General features: G+C 45.9%; 1 protein-coding gene across 3 annotated transcripts in view; it reads right to left on the reverse strand.

Moving 5' to 3' along the window:
- Nucleotides 1–19075, reverse strand: part of LOC144603531 (FYVE, RhoGEF and PH domain-containing protein 4-like) — a 123444-nt gene that overhangs the window by 17661 nt on the left and 86708 nt on the right. For all 3 annotated transcript variants that reach the window (XM_078416855.1, XM_078416856.1, XM_078416857.1), the window contains exons 8-12: nucleotides 16203–16341; nucleotides 11744–11802; nucleotides 7891–8040; nucleotides 2132–2224; nucleotides 250–329 (exon numbers count right to left, since the gene is read on the reverse strand). In XM_078416855.1, coding sequence (XP_078272981.1) covers nucleotides 250–329; nucleotides 2132–2224; nucleotides 7891–8040; nucleotides 11744–11802; nucleotides 16203–16341 — 521 coding nt within the window. The remainder of the gene's footprint in view (nucleotides 1–249; nucleotides 330–2131; nucleotides 2225–7890; nucleotides 8041–11743; nucleotides 11803–16202; nucleotides 16342–19075) is intronic.

Below are 19075 nucleotides of genomic sequence, written 5' to 3' on the forward strand. Positions count from 1 at the left end.
AGCCAAAGGTCCAATGATGTTTCGGGTTGGGACTCTTCTTCACACTCAACTTGAGTCTGAAGAAGGGTCCTGATCCGAAATGTCACCTCTTCCTTTTTCGCCAGAGATGCTGCCTGACCCGTTGAGTTATTCCAGCACTTTGCGTCCATCTTTGGTGTAAACCAACATCTGCAGCCCTTTGTTTCTACATAAAGTCAATGAGGATTGTTTTATATCTCTGAATAATCACGAGAGCAAGTTTCATCTTACCTGGCCTGCAGCTCCAGGGTTCGTTCTTTTCCAGAGACCTGGAATGTGTTGGGATAGTCTTTGTTATGGGTCTCAATGACCTAAATAACAAGAAGCACAAATAAAATAGGTTTGGGAGACTTAATTAAGAAGATGTTGGTTATTTGCGGTTCACTTTTTAAGGAGAATTTAACACAGCTTGGAGAATCTACAATTGGATATAGAAACCCTTCTGAAGAAGTGTCCCAACCCAAAACATCACCTGTCCGTGTCATTCAGGGTTTCCCCCTAACCCGCTGAGTTACTCCAACATTTTGTGTCTTTCCTACAATTGGATCATATTGTCATAAGTGGTAGGAGCAGAATCAAGCCATTCGGTCCATCATGCCTACTCGGCCATTCAATCGTGGCTGATCTATCTCCTAACCCCATTCTCCTGCCTTCTCCTTATAACCTCTGACACCCATACTAATCAGGAATCTATCTATCTCTGCCTTGAAAATATCCTTTGACTTGGCTTCCACAGCCTTCTGTTGCAAAGAATTCCACAGATTCACCACCCTCTGACTAAAGAAATTCCTCCTCATTTCCTTCCTAAAAGAACGTCCTTTAATTCTGAGGCAATGACCTCTAGTCCTCAATGTGATTGTTCTGCTCAATCTTTAGGCACTGAACTGAACGGAGCAATCCACAACCAAATGCTGAAAAATGTTACTTTCTGTGCAATGGATTTATCCTGGTTTAGTTTTAGGTTTAGATGGTCAACATGAACTCGGCCCACAGAGTCCACACTGGCCATCGGTCACCCGTTCACACTAGTTCTATGTTATCCCACTTTTGCATCCACTCCCTGCACACTAGGGGCAATTTACAGAGGCAAATTAACCTGCAGACGCACACGTCTTTGGGAAGTGGGAGGAAACCGGAGCACTCGGAGAAATCCCACGTGGTCACAGGGAGAACGTGCAAACTCCACACAGACAGCACCCGAGGTCAGGATCGAACTCTGGTCTCTGGTGCTGTGAGGCAGCAGCTCTACACAACATTTCTACTGTACTCTGGTGCCCAGGGGCACACGTCAAGACGAACATTAACTGCCACTAGAAGATTGTCAACTGACTGCCAGGCACATTCTGGTTTACTCAGAACTTGAATAAACTTTACAATGAAGTGAGCTGTTTGCAACCAACTGGCACAGATGGGACTTCCTACGGTGCAGGGCTGTGTGATGAAGCTTGGTACAGCCACTGTAAAGATTCTGTGGGGCTAGTTTAAGGCCATTAAACCTCCATGGTTTAGGGCAAACTAACTACTGCACACTAAGCAGTTGGAACCAATGTAAAATGGTTCTAGAGTCATAGTCTTACAGCGTGGAAACAGGCCTTTCGGCCCAACTTGCCCACACCGGCCAACATGTTCCCAACTACACTAGTCCCACCTGCCTGCGTTTGGCCCATATCCCTTCAAACTTGTCCTATCCATGTACCTGTCTAATTGTTCCATGAATGTTGCGATACTTCCTGCCTGAACTATCTCATCTGGCAGCTTGATCCATGCATCCACCACCCTTAGTGTGACAAAGAGTCTCGACCCGAAACTTCACCCATTCCTTCTCTTCAGAGATGCTGCCTGTCCCGCTGAGTTGCTCAGCATTTTGTGTCTATCTTCGGTGTAAACCAGCATCTGCAGTTCCTTCCTACAGCCTTTGAGTAAAACCACCACCCTTCGCTCTCAGGCTTATTGTCCATGGAGTGTGTGTGGAAAGAAAAATCACTGTTGTGATGATATTGTGTGAACCCTGCAAGCAGATGGGCGGTCCAGTGAATGCTGGGTGTGAATGCACTGTAACACATACTTGCCAAAGTCATGAACAAAGTATAAAGTGGAAAGCAACTTGACCAACCTTCATGCCTTCAATACCAATTTTTGTTCGGACAGAATATCTTGTAAATACCAAGCTGAACTTTGGAACACAGTACAGCAACATATTGTTCAACTGTGGGCAAAAGAAACAAGAAAAGAATTGTTAATTATTATCCATCTCCAGTGTAACGTTGTGTGCATCCTGCGGTTGGCATAAAGATTTTAGCTGCAATTTCACGCCATTGCCTTATTTAAAGAAACCTCAATTAAATAACACACTCAGAGGGTGGAACTCACTCAGTGAATGAGGCGACCGAATGGACAATGGGTTATAAAGTAGCCTTTTCCCTTGGATAAGTTCATATCTAATGGATTACAACATTTTTCTATTTTGAGCATGAATACAGCTATCAATCCAAGCACTGTATGTTCTTTTTGAAGGTCAGCAATTATGCAAGGTTCATTCTGAGCACTTTGCAGAGCATTGTCCAGGCTATTGGAGGGGGTGGGGAGGATAAAATACAAGGATGTCTGGAGGGGGAGAGGGAGGAATGAAAAGATTGGAAACCAGCCAACTGGATAGAGTAGGAAGGAACTGCAGGTGCAGGTTTACGCCGAAGATAGACACAGAATGCTGGATTAACTCAATGTGTCAGGCAGCATCAACTGGAGAGAAGGAACGTCACCCATTCCTTCTATCCAGAGATGCTGCCCATCCCCGCTGAGTTACTCCAACATTTTGTGTCTAGCACAGAATTGGCTTTGTGCAAGGAAGCAGAGGGTGATGGTGGAAGGTTGTTTTTTGGACAGGAACCTTGTGACTATCGGGAGTGCCTCAGGTATCGGTGCTGGGCACAATGTTGGATGCGGTTTATATCAGGGGCCTCCAAACTTTTCAGCTTGAGGGCCACATTATATATTTGGCACATTTTTGTGGGCCGTAGGAAAAAATAAAGAAATGTCAGTTTTATAAATTTAATGAACTCAAAACAGAACTTAAGTAAAACGAATGGAAGAAATTCAAGCCATCCGGAGTACATGGCGGCTTCCGGCATACACCGGTAACAGAAGCAACACGTGCGTTCTTACCTTGAAAAAAACGCCAATTTGGTCAATGGTCAATTTTTGTGCTGTAAAAAATGGGGAAGAAGCTGGAGGATCCAGCGGAGGAAGAGGAACCGGGAGAATGGGCTGCAAAGCCCACGGACGCAAGAAGCAACTGGGAAGACGTCTGGCCAGCAGGCGGGAGAAGGGGAAAGGAGGCGGGGAAGGGAGGCAGGAGAACAAGGCCGAGAAGCACAGGGCCACCGACCAGGGGGAGAAGGAGGAGGAGGAGGAGGAGGAGGAGGAGGAGGAAAGGACGGGGTTGAGGGAGCTAGGAGAGGAGCAGCGGGAAGAACCCGAGCCGAGGGGCCTGGAGGGTCTGCAGGGGCAGAAACAGTGAGCGCCGGAGGTCGGTGACCTGCCTGAGGGCAAAGGGCTCAAGCCGTGCTCGATGGAGGAGGAGGAGGCGGTGGAAGAGGAGGAGGAGGAGCGGAGTGTCGAGCCCGAAGAGGAGGAGGAAGAGGAGCCAGGGAGGCTGATCGGCAGCGGAGGACGAGCAGCAGCGTGAGCTCGGCTGGGCGTTGGAATCTGGGAGCCGAGGTGGAGGACCAGGCCACGGCTCTGCTAGGCGGCCCCAGCCTCGAGGTGTTGAGTGGAAACGGAGCGCGGCTGACGGAGATGGCGAGCGGAGAGAAGGGCTGGAGGGCCAGCAGGAGCGGTGAGGGGCCGAAGAGCCGCAGGAAGTGAGGCGCGGAGCAGGGGCTCCGAGCCTGGAGGAGCGAAGAGTACAAGAACAGGGAGAGGTGGCGGGACGCTCGGACGCCGGGAGGGAGACGCGCTGATGGGGGAAGACAGGTGAAGCCGAGCTGCAGCGCGGAACGTGTTAAAAATCTCTTCGTGGGCCGGATGTGGCCCGCGGGCCATAGTTTGGAGACTCCTGGTTTATATCAACGAGATGGTTGAGAATGTACAAGGCATGGTTTGTAGGTTTGCAGGTGGCACTATCGTGGGTAGTAGCATAGATAGTGCAGAGAAGATTTACAAGGTTGTTGCCAGGACTTGAGGGCTGAGCTATGGGGAGAGGCTGAACACGCTAGGACTTTAGAATGAGGAGTGATCTTATAGAGGTGTATAAAATAATGAGGGGAAGAGGTAGGATGAATGCACAGTCTTTTAGTCAGGGTAGGGGAGTCAAAAACAAGAGGGCCTATGTTTAAGGTGAGAGGGGCAAGATTTAATGCAAACCTGAGGGGCAACTTTTTCCGCTCAGAGGGTGGTGGGTATATGGAACGAGCTGCCAAAGGAGGTAGTTGAGGCAGGTACAATAACAGCATTAAAAAGACAATTGCTGCAGTAAAGATCTGCAGATGCTGATTTACACCAAAGATAGACACAAAATGCTGGAGTAACTCAGCGGGTCCAGCAGCATCTCAGGAATAGGTGACGTTTCAGGTCGGGACAAGTCTGAAGAAAGGTAAAAGATAGTTGGACAGGTACATATGAATTTGTGGAATTCTCTGCCACAGAAGGCAGTAGAGGCCAATTCACTGGATGAATTTAGAAGAGAGTTAGATAGGGGGCTAGCGGAATCAAAGGATATGGTGAGAAAGCAGGCACAGGTTACTGATTGTTGATGATCAGCCATGATCGCAATGAATGGCGGTGCTGGCTCGAAGGGCCAAATGGCCTCTTCCTGCACCTATTTTCGAAGTTTCTATGGATAGGAAAGGTTTACAGGGATATGGGCCAAACGTGGACAAATGGGAGTAGCTTAGATGGGGCATCTTGGTTGGCATGGATGAGTTGGGCCGAAGGGCCTGTTTCTCTGCTGTATGATTATGACTCACAGACTGATTTCAGGAAGTAAACTACCAGTGGACAATGTACACAATTGTGTTCAGCGACTGGGTTAAGTAAAAGAGAAGCAGCCAGCCACTGCCTGCTGCAGATATATATTGTTTGACTTGAATGAATTTCTCAGCCATTACGTGACAGCAGTGGATCGAGGCGCCAGAGACCCGGGTTCAATCCTGACTACGGGTGCTGTCTGTACGGAGTTTGCACTTTCTCCCCGGGTGCTCCAGTTTCCTCCCACACTCCAAAGACGTCTCGGTTTGTAGATTATTTGACTTCAGTAAAAATGGTAAACAGTGGATCGAGGCTGGGGGTAAAGACTATGGAGACTAAAAGAAGGCCGAGCTCTCCCCAAGGACATTCCTTTTCACCGACATCGATATCCAAAACTCAGGTGACTGCACCCACTTCTCTAACAATCATGGTGAATGCCATTTAGTACATGCCAGAATATCTGCAAGGTATTCCTCTCAGAGCACTCCTTAATGAAGGAGCAAAGTCCATGTTTTATTCTCGCCTGCCGCCAATGCTGGTAGGTTGTGTGAGTACAAAAACATTGTAAGACGGTAAATAAGTCTTGACTTCCAAATGAACAAATTCTAATGTGAAAAGAATTTCCCAGAAATTGTTGAACTGCTGTAACTGGCTACCAGTTTGTGTTTCTACATATTCAGGCATTCATGTGAATTTAGCTAGTTGTTAATTCTTATATTACTTTATATGAGCTGGGGGAGTCCAGAACAAGGGGCCGCAATTTAAGAATAAGGGGTAGGCCATTTAGAATGGAGATGAGGAAAAACTTTTTCAGTCAGAGAGTTGTGAATCTGTGGAATTCTCTGCCTCAGAAGGCAGTGGGGGCCAATTCTCTGAATGCATTCAAGAGAGAGCTGGATAGAGCTCTTAAGGATAGCGAAGTCAGGGGGTATGGGGAGAAGGCAGGAACGGGGTACTGATTGAGAATGATCAGCCATGATCACATTGAATGGCGGTGCTGGCTCGAAGGGCCGAATGGCCTCCTCCTGCACCTATTGTCTATTACTAATGCAAGGATCTCAACACTGAGATTAGGGGTGGCACGGTGGCACAGCGCTGGCGTTGCTGCCTTACAGCGCCAGAGACCCGGGTTCAATCCTGACTACGGGTGCTGTCTGTACGGAGTTTGCACTTTCTCCCCGGGTGCTCCAGTTTCCTCCCACACTCCAAAGACGTCTCGGTTTGTAGATTATTTGACTTCAGTAAAAATGGTAAACAGTCCCTAGTGCGTGTAGGATAGTGCGAGTGTACAGGGATCACTGGTCAGTGCAGGCTCGGTGGGCCGGAGGTCCAGTTTCCGCACGCTATCTCCAAACAAAACTATACGAGAATGTGTATTATCATATTGCATGGGATTTTAGTACTGGTTCTATTTGAAACACAAAATGAAATTCCACATTTTGCCCGTTTGAAGATGAACGTTTGAGCTATAACACCAGCATAATGAAGAGCTGGAATTTGCACTGTGAATAATGATAAGGCTGTCAGCACTCAGTTAGAATAGGGAGAATCAGACAGGGACTTCGGTCGGATGTGAAAATCCTGCAACTGCTGTCAGAGATTGTACCAGCGTTTAACAAGGATCTCTCCAGCAGTCCTTGCATTAAACATGCCAAAGAAAGCACTGCAATTTGTGAACTTGAGATTCTTGTCTCATGTTTTGTGTGAGAAACAGCTGAATAAAATTAGAACCCGTGCATATGGGCAAAAATTTAATTATATAGCAATTGTCAAATTACTGCCCAACAATCTTTGAATTGAATCTTTGATAGAGCATGGAAACAGGCCCTTCAGGCCACCGAATGTAGACACAAAATGCTGGAGTAACTCAGCGGGTCAGGCCGCATCTCGGGAGAGAAGGAATGGGTGACGTTTCGGGTCGAGACCAACGACATTCTATCTTTGTCCCGTCCCCTCCCCTGACATCAGTCTGAAGAAGAGTGTCAACTCGAAACATCACCCATTCCTTCTCTCCCGAGATGCTGCCTAACCCACTGAGTTACTCCAGCATTTTGTGTCTGCCTTCAATTTTAACCAGCATCTGCAGTTTTTTTTCCTATACCTTCAGCCCACCAAGGCCACGCCGGCCATCGATCATCCGTTTGCCCCATTTCTATGTTATTCCACTTTCTCTCCTCTCCTGACAAACTCGGGGGAATTTACAGAGGCCAATTGTCCGACAAACCTGGACGTATTTGGAATGTGGGAGGAAGCTGGAGCACCCAGAGAAAACACGCACAGTCACAGGGAGAACGTGCAAACTCCACACTGGCAGCAACCAAGGTCAGCATCAAATCTGCTTCTCTGGCGCTGTGACACAGTGGCTCTACCAGCTGTACAATCATCACCATGAAAAAATCATCTCACAATTGAAATGAGTGCTTGAAAAGATTATTTTCCATCCTTATCTTTTTCTGTCTGATCCCCTCAAATCAGATTTCTCAATCATTATTTCATTGTCTGAACATAATCTAAACGTGGCTATCAATTGTAAATGCAGGTTTGGATTCTGCAGATCAGTGAATCTAATTTTTTCAAAATGGCTGATTACTGAAACACAAGGAACTGCAGATGCTGGAATCTGGAGCAAAACACAAAGTGGTGGAGTAACTCAGCGGACCGGGCAGCATCCCTGGAGAACATGGATAGGTGACGTTTTGAAACGGCGACCTTCTTTGTGAGGATGCTGTCCGACCCGCCGAGTTACTCCATCACTTTGTGTCTTTTTTGGTAAACCAGCATCTGCAGTTCCTTTTTCCCCACATCAACTCTCAGGCTGGGAATGCAGGAAGGAAGGTCCCATTACAAGGCCACAAATAAAGTCCTCACTGACTTTTGGCAGGTATCCATAATGTCATCAGTACTTACCAAGAAAAGATACCGTTCCTGTGAGGAAGTGTTGCGGGCAGCCAGCTTTAGGATTTGTCCCTCTTTTATTAATTCATTTGAAGGATTTACGATATCCTCCTCTTCACCGCCTAACATTTCGTACACGTCGATTAACTTCTTCATCTTTTCCTAAGTGCAAACAAAATATATTGATTATATTGAGTCTGAAGAAGGGTCTCGACCCAAAATGTCACCCATTCCTTCTTTCCAGATATGCTCCAGCATTCTGTGTCTATCTTTGGTTTAAACCAGCATCTGCCGTTCCTTCCTACATATATTATCTATTGTGTACTGTGTTTACAAACCTTTGCTGGAAGGAACTGCAGATGCTGGTTTACATCGAAGGTAGACACAAAATGCTGGATTAACTCAGCGGACTCTAAGTCTGAAGAGACGTCACCCATTCCTTCTATCCAGAGATGCTGCCTGTCCCACTGAGTTAGTCCAGCATTTTGTGTCTATCTTCGGTGTTTACAAACCTGTTGTGCTGCTGTAAGTAAGAATTTCATTGTTCTGTTTCTGTAAAATGACAATGAAAAACACTTGAATATTTATGACCCATATTCTTAATTGTAAACTATTGGGAAAAAAAGGTACATTCCCTTCCATTTAAAATCATCTTATGGCCTGGTTCAGTTCACCAAATGGGAACATTCATTGGAACTAGGGTTGCCAACTGTCCTGTATTAGCCAGGACATCCCGTATTTTGGGTGAAATTAGTTTGTCCCGTACGGGACTGCCCTTGTCCCGTATTAGTAAAATGGTCGATTGCTCATATTCTACTGGGATACATAAAACTCAGCCATTTGTGGAGCGGGAGCACGTGGCCGCTGGCTGGGTGAGGTCACGTGGGGCGCGGGGCGGTGACGTCACCCTTTGACCCTTATTTAGGAGTGAGGAAGTTGGCAACCCTAATTGGAACGCCTTGTGTTCGGATACAGTGCATTAGTCATGGCCAAGTGTGTTTTATAATGGGTTAACCAGTTCTTCACACTTACTCCAGTAGCTGGGAGTGGAAACAAGATGGACAAGCCGCATTGTAACTGCAAACACATCCAATTAGCTTCTAATCCACGTATATATGATTCATGGAATTAAAATGTGTAAGAATCACCATGGATATTAGCCTGAAAACTGTTCAGGAACAGCTTCTTCCCTACAACCATCAGGCTATTCAACACTACACCCTCTGAACTGCAGCTCTGAACTACATAGACTATTATTGTTACTATTGCACTATTATTGTTTTTTTTTAATGTATACATATAGGGGTGTGTGTGTGTGTGTGTGTGTGTGTGTGTGTGTATTTATATATATGTGCGTGTGTGTATGTATTTATATATATGTGTGTGTGTATATTTATATATGTGTGTGTGTGTGTATTTTTATATGTGTGTGTGTGTGTGTATTTTTATATGTGTGTGTGTGTGCGTGTGTGGTGTGTGTGTGTGGTGTGTGGTGTGCGTGTGTATATCCACACGCACTGAATCTTTCTTCTCATTTATTATATTGTTTTCAGTGTACTATGTTCACATATTCTATTGTGCTGCTGCAAGCAAGAATTTCATTGTTCTATCTGGGACATGTGACCATAAAACACTCTACACTTTTAATATAAAACTCTTGGAGTTTTATGTATCCCAGTAGAATATGAGCAATCGACCATTTTACAATGATTAATTAATAAATATATTGTGCTGAGGAGCTGTGTGTGATGTTGGAGATGCTAACTGGATCTTGACTGAGCGGACTGTCTCTCTACAGGAAGCTTGCATGGGGAGTAGACAAGGACACAGTGGCTCCTGCGGTTCAATTAAAAGCAGCGATCAGCAGGAACACAGAAACCGCCAGGTCAACACATTCTCTGCACGCTGGCCCTTTGCAGAAGTGATTCCAAACACATTTCACAGTTCTTGTTGGATCGAGGGCCAAGTCTTTTCCTCAGCTTTAAACATTTCTCAGATTTTGCACTTACAAGATGTAAGCCAAGGCCATTCCCGGTGACAAAATATCCCGCACTTCTATCCATCCAGGTAAAGGATTTATCCACCTTTATCCCCACCTTTCTCTGACTGATTATTTTAAATTTAAAAAACATCTTACTCACTAACTTCCGAAGGAAACAGCCTTCCCTGATAACCAATCATAACGTAAAAAATCTCTTAAATCTTTCCTTAAACTTATTCTGCCGAATATAAATTATCCCAGGGTCTCCTCCTCATTTTGACGTTGCATCCCAGCTGTGATAAAAAGGTCATGCTCTTTAACATCAATTTTAGATATACTGTATATTGGCATCAAAGACATAATTCCCTCATTTTTTGACCCTAAAAAAAATCAGTGAAGCATTTTTTTTTGTAACGGTGGTGCAGCGATAGAGTTGCCGCCGCACAGCGCTAGAGACCCAGGTTTGATCCTGACTATGGGTGGGTGCTGGCTGTACAGAGTTTGTCCGTTCTCCCCATGACTGCGTGGGTTTTCTCCGGGAGCTCTGGTTTCCTTCTGCACTCCAAAGACGAACAGGTTTGTAGGGGAATTGGCTTCGGTAAAATTGTAAATTGTCCCTGGTGTGTCGGATAGTGCGAGTGTACGGGGCGATCGCTGGTTGGCACGGACTCAGTGGGCCGAAGGGCCCGTTTCCACGATGTCTCTCTAAAGTCTAAAGCTAAATTTTAAACACTAGATGATTTTGTTCTAATAAAACTATTAACAATCCTGATGAGTGGCAAGATCATATAAATACATGTTAAACGAAAACATCCAAATCTCCATACACGATTTGATTTTCTGATTGCCTGCATAATTTGAGCTGATAATGTGGCAGCCAAGTTCAACAGAGCAACAATAATAACCAGTAAAAGTAGCAATTTTACATGAATAATGGATCCCGGGAACTGGGTCAGCATGGGATGTCTCCAGCACAAATTAATCTGCAGCATCATGAATTATGAAACACAGGTTATATTCCCTTTTTATGCCATTGCTCACCCTTCCTGTTCAATCGCGGTATGTGCCTCTAAAAATCAGTTACATTTCTCAAGCCTCTTGTACATTGAAATCAAACTTGCTGCAGTAAATCCGTTTGACGGCAGGCTGTTTAATCAGAGATGATCAGCAAAGCCGGTGAGACAATCTCACCGTTCATAAGCCTCAAAATGAATATTTACTGCAGAAATTGCCTTCAACAATTTCCACTTGATTGGATTTTACTGCACCAGCTCTTCCCTGACCAGCAAAAACTGTTGCATCTACCATATTTATCAATGATATTTAGTTTCAGTTTAGTTCATTGTCACGTGTACCGAGGTACAGTGAAATGGTTTTGTTGCGTGCAATCCAGTCAGCAGAAAGACAAAACATGATTACAATCGAGCCATTTACATTGTACGGATACATGATATGGGTATAAGGTTCAGTGCAAGGTAAAGCCAGTAAAGTCCAATCAAAGACAATCCAAGGGTCACCAATGAGGCAGTCTGAAGAAGGGTCTCGACCCGAAACGTCACCCATTCCTTCTCTCCCGAGATGCTGCCTGACTTGCTGAGTTACTTCAACATTTTGTGAATAAATACCTTCGATTTGTATGAGCATCTGCAGTTATTTTCTTATAGATAGTAGTTCAGCACTGCTCTCTGGTTGTGGTGGGATTATTCAGTTGCCTGATAACAGCTGGGAAGAAACTGTCCCTGAATCTGGAGGTGTGCGTTTTCACACTTTTTCACCTTTTTCGCTTTGTTTGCTCTTTCACTTGAAAACTAAGAGCACTGACCTGTCAAACCCTCTTTATAAAAAACAAAACGACGTCATTCAAATTAAATTCTTTGCACTCACCACCATGCGGATTGCTGCATTCGAGTGTGTGGCTGCAGTGGAGATAATCTCTAGGGACTCTGTGAATGTTAAATAGATTAAAGAATGTACCATTTAATTATTCAAAATCTTAATGAATCTGAATGTGTCCTATTAAAGCAGTCATTAACTATAGAGGTTTAAAATAAATCCTCCGAACCTACAACTGGTGGAAAACAAAGGACAGAGTAATTGTTGAGGAAATCATTTGACTGAAAAAAAAAATCAGGTGGAACCTTTTGTGAGTATTTTATCATGCGTGAAGAAATCTTCGAGAAAGGAACAAAGTTAAAGCTGCTGTCTGCAAGCAGTCATCCTCAAGTCTGCCATGTTAGCAGTTTTCTATCATCAGCCCCAACTAGGGTTGCCAACTGTCCCATATTAGCTGGGACATCCCGTATTTTGGGCTAAATTGGTTTGTCCCGTACCCTTGTCCCGTATTAGGCCCGCGGGCCGCTGTCGGCCGGGACAGTGTAAGCTAAAGGAGTGTGTTTGGGGAGCAGGGCCGAGTGTGTTCGCCTGATGGAGGTTGCATAGCAACCGGCCTCCCGACCCGGGCAGCCACCGTTGGTGGCGGAAGCAAGTGGTCGCTGGCTGGGTGAGGTCACTTGGGGCGGTGATGTTACCTTGTCCTGGATTTGGGAGTGAGATAGTTGGCACCCCTATTCCCAACCCCAAGAAGAACTGAAGAGGACGTGAAAAACGATGAACTTGGTAACATCACTGAAGAAGGTCAGTGAAATTACTAGCCCACGTTGACCATTTAGCTCCTCAGGTTTAGACCAAAGATTTTCAGGTTCTTCATCAATGATCTTTCTTCTGTCATGAAGTCAGAAGTTGGCTGAGGGGAAGGTGTCAACGAGACATACAAATAGTAAAATTAATCAGGACAGCGAAACTAGCTGGAGAACTAGGGTGGGGGAGGGATGGAGAGAGGGGGAAAGAAGGATTGCTTGAAGTTAGTGTAATCAATGGTCATACTGCTGGGTTGTAAGCTGCCCAAGCGAAATATAAGGAGCTGTTCGTCCAATTTGCGCTTGGCCTCACTGACAGTGGAGGAGGCCCAGTTCAGAAAGGTCAGTGTGGGAATGGGAGGGGGAGTTAAAGTGTTTGCCAACTGGGAGATCACAGTAGAAGGCAGGAGAATGTGGTTAGGAGGGAGAGATAGGCCATGATTGATTGGCAGAGTAGACGTGAAGGGCTGAATGGCCTAATTCTACTTCTATCGCTTAAGATCTTATGATGGCGCAGGCCCAGGAGGACTGAGCGGAGGTGTTACATTGATATGTACATACATTCAAGTCAAACTCAAGTACAATAGGAAGAGCAAAGAGAAAGATACAATGTGCAGAATAAAGTTCTCAGCATTACAGCATGACGGTTCCAGTGTCCACAATCACACGAATTATTTACCATATTTATGTGACATTGTGAGGAAAGGAACCATATTGCCAAGTTTGCCAATGACACAGTGATTAGTAACATGAACAAAGTAGTATTAAATAGTAAGGAGTTACTAATAGACTCAGTAAATAGATAAAACAAATAGGTAATAATGAACCAGTCTTGCTGGCAACACTCAAGCCCCATGTATAATTATACAATAGACTTTTAAAAGGCTTCTGATAATGGTAGCGGTATCATAAACAGAAGGGCAAAGGTTCGAGGAGTTAAGGAGGCTTTTAAAAGGAAATTGAGGGGGAAAGTTATTTTTACAAGGCGAGTGGCTGATATCCAGGACTTGCTGCCAGAGGAGGTGGTGGAGTCAGAAGCAATCACTTGTCTGGGAGATATATAGACAGGCACCTGCACAGGAGGAAGCTAACTTACAGTCAAAGGCACCCACGGGATCAGATGCAATCGCTGTGTTTAAGAGGCATTTAGACAGGAATCTACATAGGTACGTCATGGAAGGAAACTAAATAAGAACAAATGGGAATAGTGCATATGGGCAAAAAAGGTCAGTATGGGGACGGTGGGCCGAAGGGCCCATTGCTGTGGGCGAGGTAGGCCTAAGGGCCCATTGCTGTGGGCGCGGTGGGCCTAAGGGCCCATTGCTGTGGGCGAGGTGGGCCGAAGGGCCCATTGCTGTGGGTGCAAGGGCCCATTGTTGTGGGCACGGTGGGCCGAAGGGCCCATTGCTGTGGGCGAGGTGGGCCGAAGGGCCCATTGCTGTGGGCGAGGTGGGCCTAAGGGCCCATTGCTGTGGGCGAGGTGGGCCGAAGGGCCCATTGCTGTGGGCGAGGTGGGCCTAAGGTCCCATTGCTGTGGGCGAGGTGGGCCTAAGGGCCCATTGCTGTGGGCGAGGTGGGCCTAAGGGCCCATTGCTGTGGGTGAGGTGGGCCTAAGGGCCCATTGCTGTGGGTGAGGTGGGCCTAAGGGCCCATTGCTGTGGGCGAGGTGGGCCTAAGGGCCCATTGCTGTGGGCGAGGTGGGCCGAAGGGCCCATTGCTGTGGGCACGGTGGGCCTAAGGGCCCATTGCTGTGGGCACGGTGGGCCGAAGGGCCCATTGCTGTGGGCGGGGTGGGCCTAAGGGCCCATTGCTGTGCCACACGACTCTATGAACAGCACAATATACTCGTCAACAAAATTGAAGTTTATGGGTTGAAAGGGACAGTGGAAATGTGGCTTAAAAATTGGCCTAATGAATGCAAACAAAGTGAGTTGGCCAGTGGGAGGGTAGTATAAGAGGATGTCCTACATGGGTCAGTATCAAGAATACTCGTTGGTCTCTCAACCAGCTTGTTGGTCTTGGGGTATGATTCTCGCTTAGGTCCCGGGTTCAATAAACTTGCAGGCCGTTGTATGCTAACATCACAGAGTGGCACGGTGGTGCAGCGGTAGAGTTGCTGCCTGACAGCGCCAGGGAACCGGGTGTAATCCTGACTACAGTGATGCCTGTACAGAGTTTGTACATACTCTCTGTGACCATGTGGGTTTTCTCCAGGACCTCCGGTTTCCTCCCACACTCTAAAGACGTACAGGTTTTTAGTTTATACTTGTAAATTGTCCCTATTGTGTGGAGGATCGTGTGAATGTGCAGGGATCACTGGTCGGCGCAGACTCAGTGGGCCGAAGGGCCTGTTTCCGAGCTGTACCACTAATCTAAACTAAACTAAAATACTGATCATAAAGACAAGAATACGGCTGGGCACCAATAACCTGGGTTTTGGAACATCGGGGAAAATTTCCAACTGTGAATGAAAGAGGTAGATAGCCACTCAATTTTGACAACATGTCTACGGCGTGGTATGCCTTTGGAAAGATTTCAAAGGACATCAGTAGACTGCTGAACTGGGCAGAAACATACATCTTGGTAAGCTTTACTCGTGGGTTGTTCCTTTGGTAAGAATAGTGAGTGGAGTTTTAAAGGACGTGTAGGAAAGAAGAGATTTGGGCAAGGCAAGTTGGGAACATATAGAGAGAAACTACATGGGCTTTATAAACTGAAGCACAGGGAGGAAAGCAACATGCTGAACATGCAAAGATCCCAGTGGGAGCATTTTGTCCAGGGCAAAATAGCACCTTTTGGGAAGGATGCCAGGTCTTTAGGGGGGGGAAGAGACTTATTCAAGCAGTACCATGGATGCTTGCGTTCAGATCCGCAGAGAGACTCAAAACAGTATTGCTTTGTTAAGGGCAGGAAAGGTCAGGGAAGATTTGAAGTGATGAAAACGATTAAATAATAAATAAGGAGAAAATATCTGCAGTGGTACAAGGGTCAGCTGTGTAGGAGATGAGCAAAGGAGCAAAGGAGGTGAGAAAGTTTATTTTAATTGTAGCAAGTGGCTGCGGTCAGGAACACACTGTCCGAAAAGGTGATTGAAGCAGATTGAATAGTGAATTTCAAAAGGATATTGGAAAAGGGAGAAAATTGGCAGGGATCGAATAAAGGGCAAGGGAATGTGATTGAGCAGCTTAGCTCTTTCAAAGCACAATCGTCCGAATGGCCTGTTCTTGTTCCATATTATTCCATCATGATACGCATTGAAATCAGTGCTGCAAACTAATCGAGAATGAATGTAATGCAGTGGTGAGATGAAGAGAACAAAAGGAAATAACAGGAGAATGAACTGAGTCTGCTCAATGCAGAAAAGACTTGTACCATCCCAGGCTACTTTGTCTTCATTGACTAGAGGATAATATATGGTGTCCTCAGGGAGAAAGAAAAATAAGAATGATTTTAAAATGAAGAATCTGAACATCTTGAACGTGCTTCTGCTCTACAATCTATAAGAAAATATAATGTTCTGCCCTCATCAGAATCAGCAGCACTGATCCAAAAGTGTTGGGTGGGCAGAAATACAGAGCTTAAAGAAAAGAAGATGTAACCAAAAAACATGAATGAGTTTGAAAATAATGTTGGCTTTGTCAAGTATTCAGAAGCATTATTTTGAGGTGAATCCAAACAAAATCCCAACAAAACAAAGAATTTCTTACTTTCTGCATCTTTCCTGTCTAACGAGTCCTCTGGTAGTTTCTTCAAGTAATCCTTAAGCAGGAGCTCATAGCGGGGAATTCGTTGGACTGGTTCCAGCATGTGATGTTGGATTGAAAGGGATCCACAGATTTCTTGTTTCTGTAAAAACAAACACTCTGTCAAACTGCTGTATGATTTCGCAAGTGGAACTTTCAATTTAAATTACACAGCGTAGTTTTGGGGAAAACAGAACATGACGCTCTTGAGTGAGTCTGAAGAAGGGTCTCGACCCGAAACATCACACATTCCTTCTCTCCAGAGATGCTGCCTGACCCGCTGAGTTATTCCAGCATTTTGTGTCTACCTACGCTTTTGAGTAAGTCAGGTCTGATTTCAGGGGTGGCACAGCAGTTGAGTTGCTGCCTTACAGCACCAGAGACCCTGGTTCAATCCTGACTCTGGGGGCTGTCTGTACGGAGTTTGTACGTTCTCCCTGTGACCTGCATGGGTTTTCTTCCGACTCTCCGGTTTCCTTCCACACTCCAAAGACGTTCATGTTTGTAGGTTAATTGGCTTCAGTAAAAAAAAAAAAGTACATTTTCCCTAGTGATGGTGTTGTTAGTGAATGGGGATCACTGGTCAACATGGACTCGGTGGGCTGAAGGGCCTGCTTCTGCGCTGTATCCCTAAACTAAACTAAACTAAATTAAAGAATTTGGAGATAGACACAGAATGTTGGAGTAACTCAGCAGGGCAGACAGCATCTTTGAAGAGAAGGAGTGGGCCCATTCCTTCTCTCCAGAGATGCTGCCTGTCCCGCTGAGTTACTCCAGCATTTTGTGTCTATCTTCAGTTTAAACCAGCATCTGCAGTTCCTTCCTACATATTAAAGAAGTTGGAATTGATCCTCTACTCTCTGATGAGATTGTCAGTTCATAAAACACCCCAGTGAAATTTTAATGCACTGTGTTAAATGATCGTAGCTGGATCAATCAAAGCACTTCAATCAACAATGGCCAGGGGCATCAAAAGGTATTGCAGAATGAAAATCCTCCACCAAGCCAAAATTCCTTGGCCTGTGCAATGCTGACAAAGATTCCATGCATTGCCCATCTCTGGTTGGCTACCTTCCTGAACCATTGTAGTCCTTGTGGTGGTGAGCTCCTGGCGAGTAGCGGCCACATCTCGACAGCAGGCCTGGCTCGCCCGCGCGGAAGCGGGAACCCACCTGGAGTCGTCCGAACCTCATCTCTCGCTCGACCCGGAAGACCGGGAACTGGTGAGGAAGACTGCGACGGTAAGGGCCTTTTTCAAAATGGCGGCGAACGGAGAGGATCGGTGCCGCCATGACAACGGACCTTTAAGGCCTAGACAAGCCTGTCCTCTGAAGAACTTTGAAATGCCAGAAACATGGTGACTCTTTTTGTACCGTCTCAGTGAAGTCCACTATTACACTACACTCGTGCATTGTTGTACATTTCGCTGATTGTGCTTATCTATTCAATTCAGTTCAATGATTCAATTGACTGATTCAATTTTACTGGAATGTTTGCAAAACAAAGAATTTCTTTGTGTCTAGGTGCAGAGGTACATGACAATAAAGTATCATCATCATCATCATGTCAACTTATTTACATCGGCAAAACCAAGCGCAGGCTGGGCGATCGCTTCGCTCAACACCTGTGCTCGGTCCGCGTTGGCCAAACTGATCTCCCGGCGACCGTGCACTTCAACTCCCCCTCCCATTCCCAGTCTGACCTTTCTGTCATGGGCCTCCTCCAGTGCCATAGTGAGGCCCACCGGAAATTGGAGGAACAGCACCTCATATTTCGCCTGGGCAGCTTGCAGCCCAGTGGTATGAACATCGACTTCTCCAACTTTAGATAGTTCCTCTGTCCCTCTCTTCCCCTCCCCCTTCCCAGATCTCCCTCTATCTTCCTGCCTTCACCTATATCCTTCCTTTGTCCGGCCCCCCTGACATCAGTCTGAAGAAGGGTCTCGACCCGAAACGTCACCCATTCCTTCTCTCCTGAGATGCTGCCTGACCTGCTGAGTTACTCTAGCATTTTGTGAATAAATATCATCATCATCATGATCGGACGTTTCCTGATTTTGATTCAGCCACCATGAAGGATGGTAACAAACATTCAAGTCAGTACGTTTTGTGCCTTGGAAAGGAACAAGGAGATGGTTGTGCTCTCATTGGCATTGTGGCAGCTGTCCAGGTGGGTGCTGAGTATTGCATCTGTCTCTCACTGAAACACAAAATGCTGGAGTAACTCAGCGGCTCAGGCAGCATCTGTGGAGAGAATGGAGGCAACGTTTCAGATTGGGACCCTGGAAAAGAGGCAAACCCAGCTTTCGCCCCTCGTACTACAAGGTCTCGACCCATTACATCCACTTCCTCCACAGATGCTGCCTGACCCGCTGAGTCACTCCAGCGCTTTTGTATTTCACTCGATTGCAGCACCTACAGTTCCTTGTGGCTTCTTCTGTCTTGCATTGCTGGAGAGTTGGATGCGAGAGGAGGTTTGGGAGAGTGACCGATGATACATCTACAAATCAGTGTGGTGTGCGGCTCTGAGTCTGAAGAAGGGTCCCGACCTGAAACGTCACCTTTCCATGTTCTCCAGGGATGCCGCCTGACCTGCTGAGTTACTCCAGCACTTTGTGTCTTTATTAGTGAAAACATTCATCTTATTCCATGAAATTTGACAAACCTTTTCTCATCAGGCTCAATTGCAAGTTGAAATGTTGCAAAAGATGCTGCAATCACACTTATATCATGCCACCATCACTTTTAATGCAAGCAATAGACAATAGACAATAGACAATAGGTGCAGGAGTAGGCCATTCAGCCCTTCGAGCCAGCACCGCCATTCAATGCGATCAT

The sequence above is a fragment of the Rhinoraja longicauda genome, chromosome 20 (assembly GCF_053455715.1).
Source record: "Rhinoraja longicauda isolate Sanriku21f chromosome 20, sRhiLon1.1, whole genome shotgun sequence".
Taxonomy (NCBI): domain Eukaryota; kingdom Metazoa; phylum Chordata; class Chondrichthyes; order Rajiformes; family Arhynchobatidae; genus Rhinoraja; species Rhinoraja longicauda.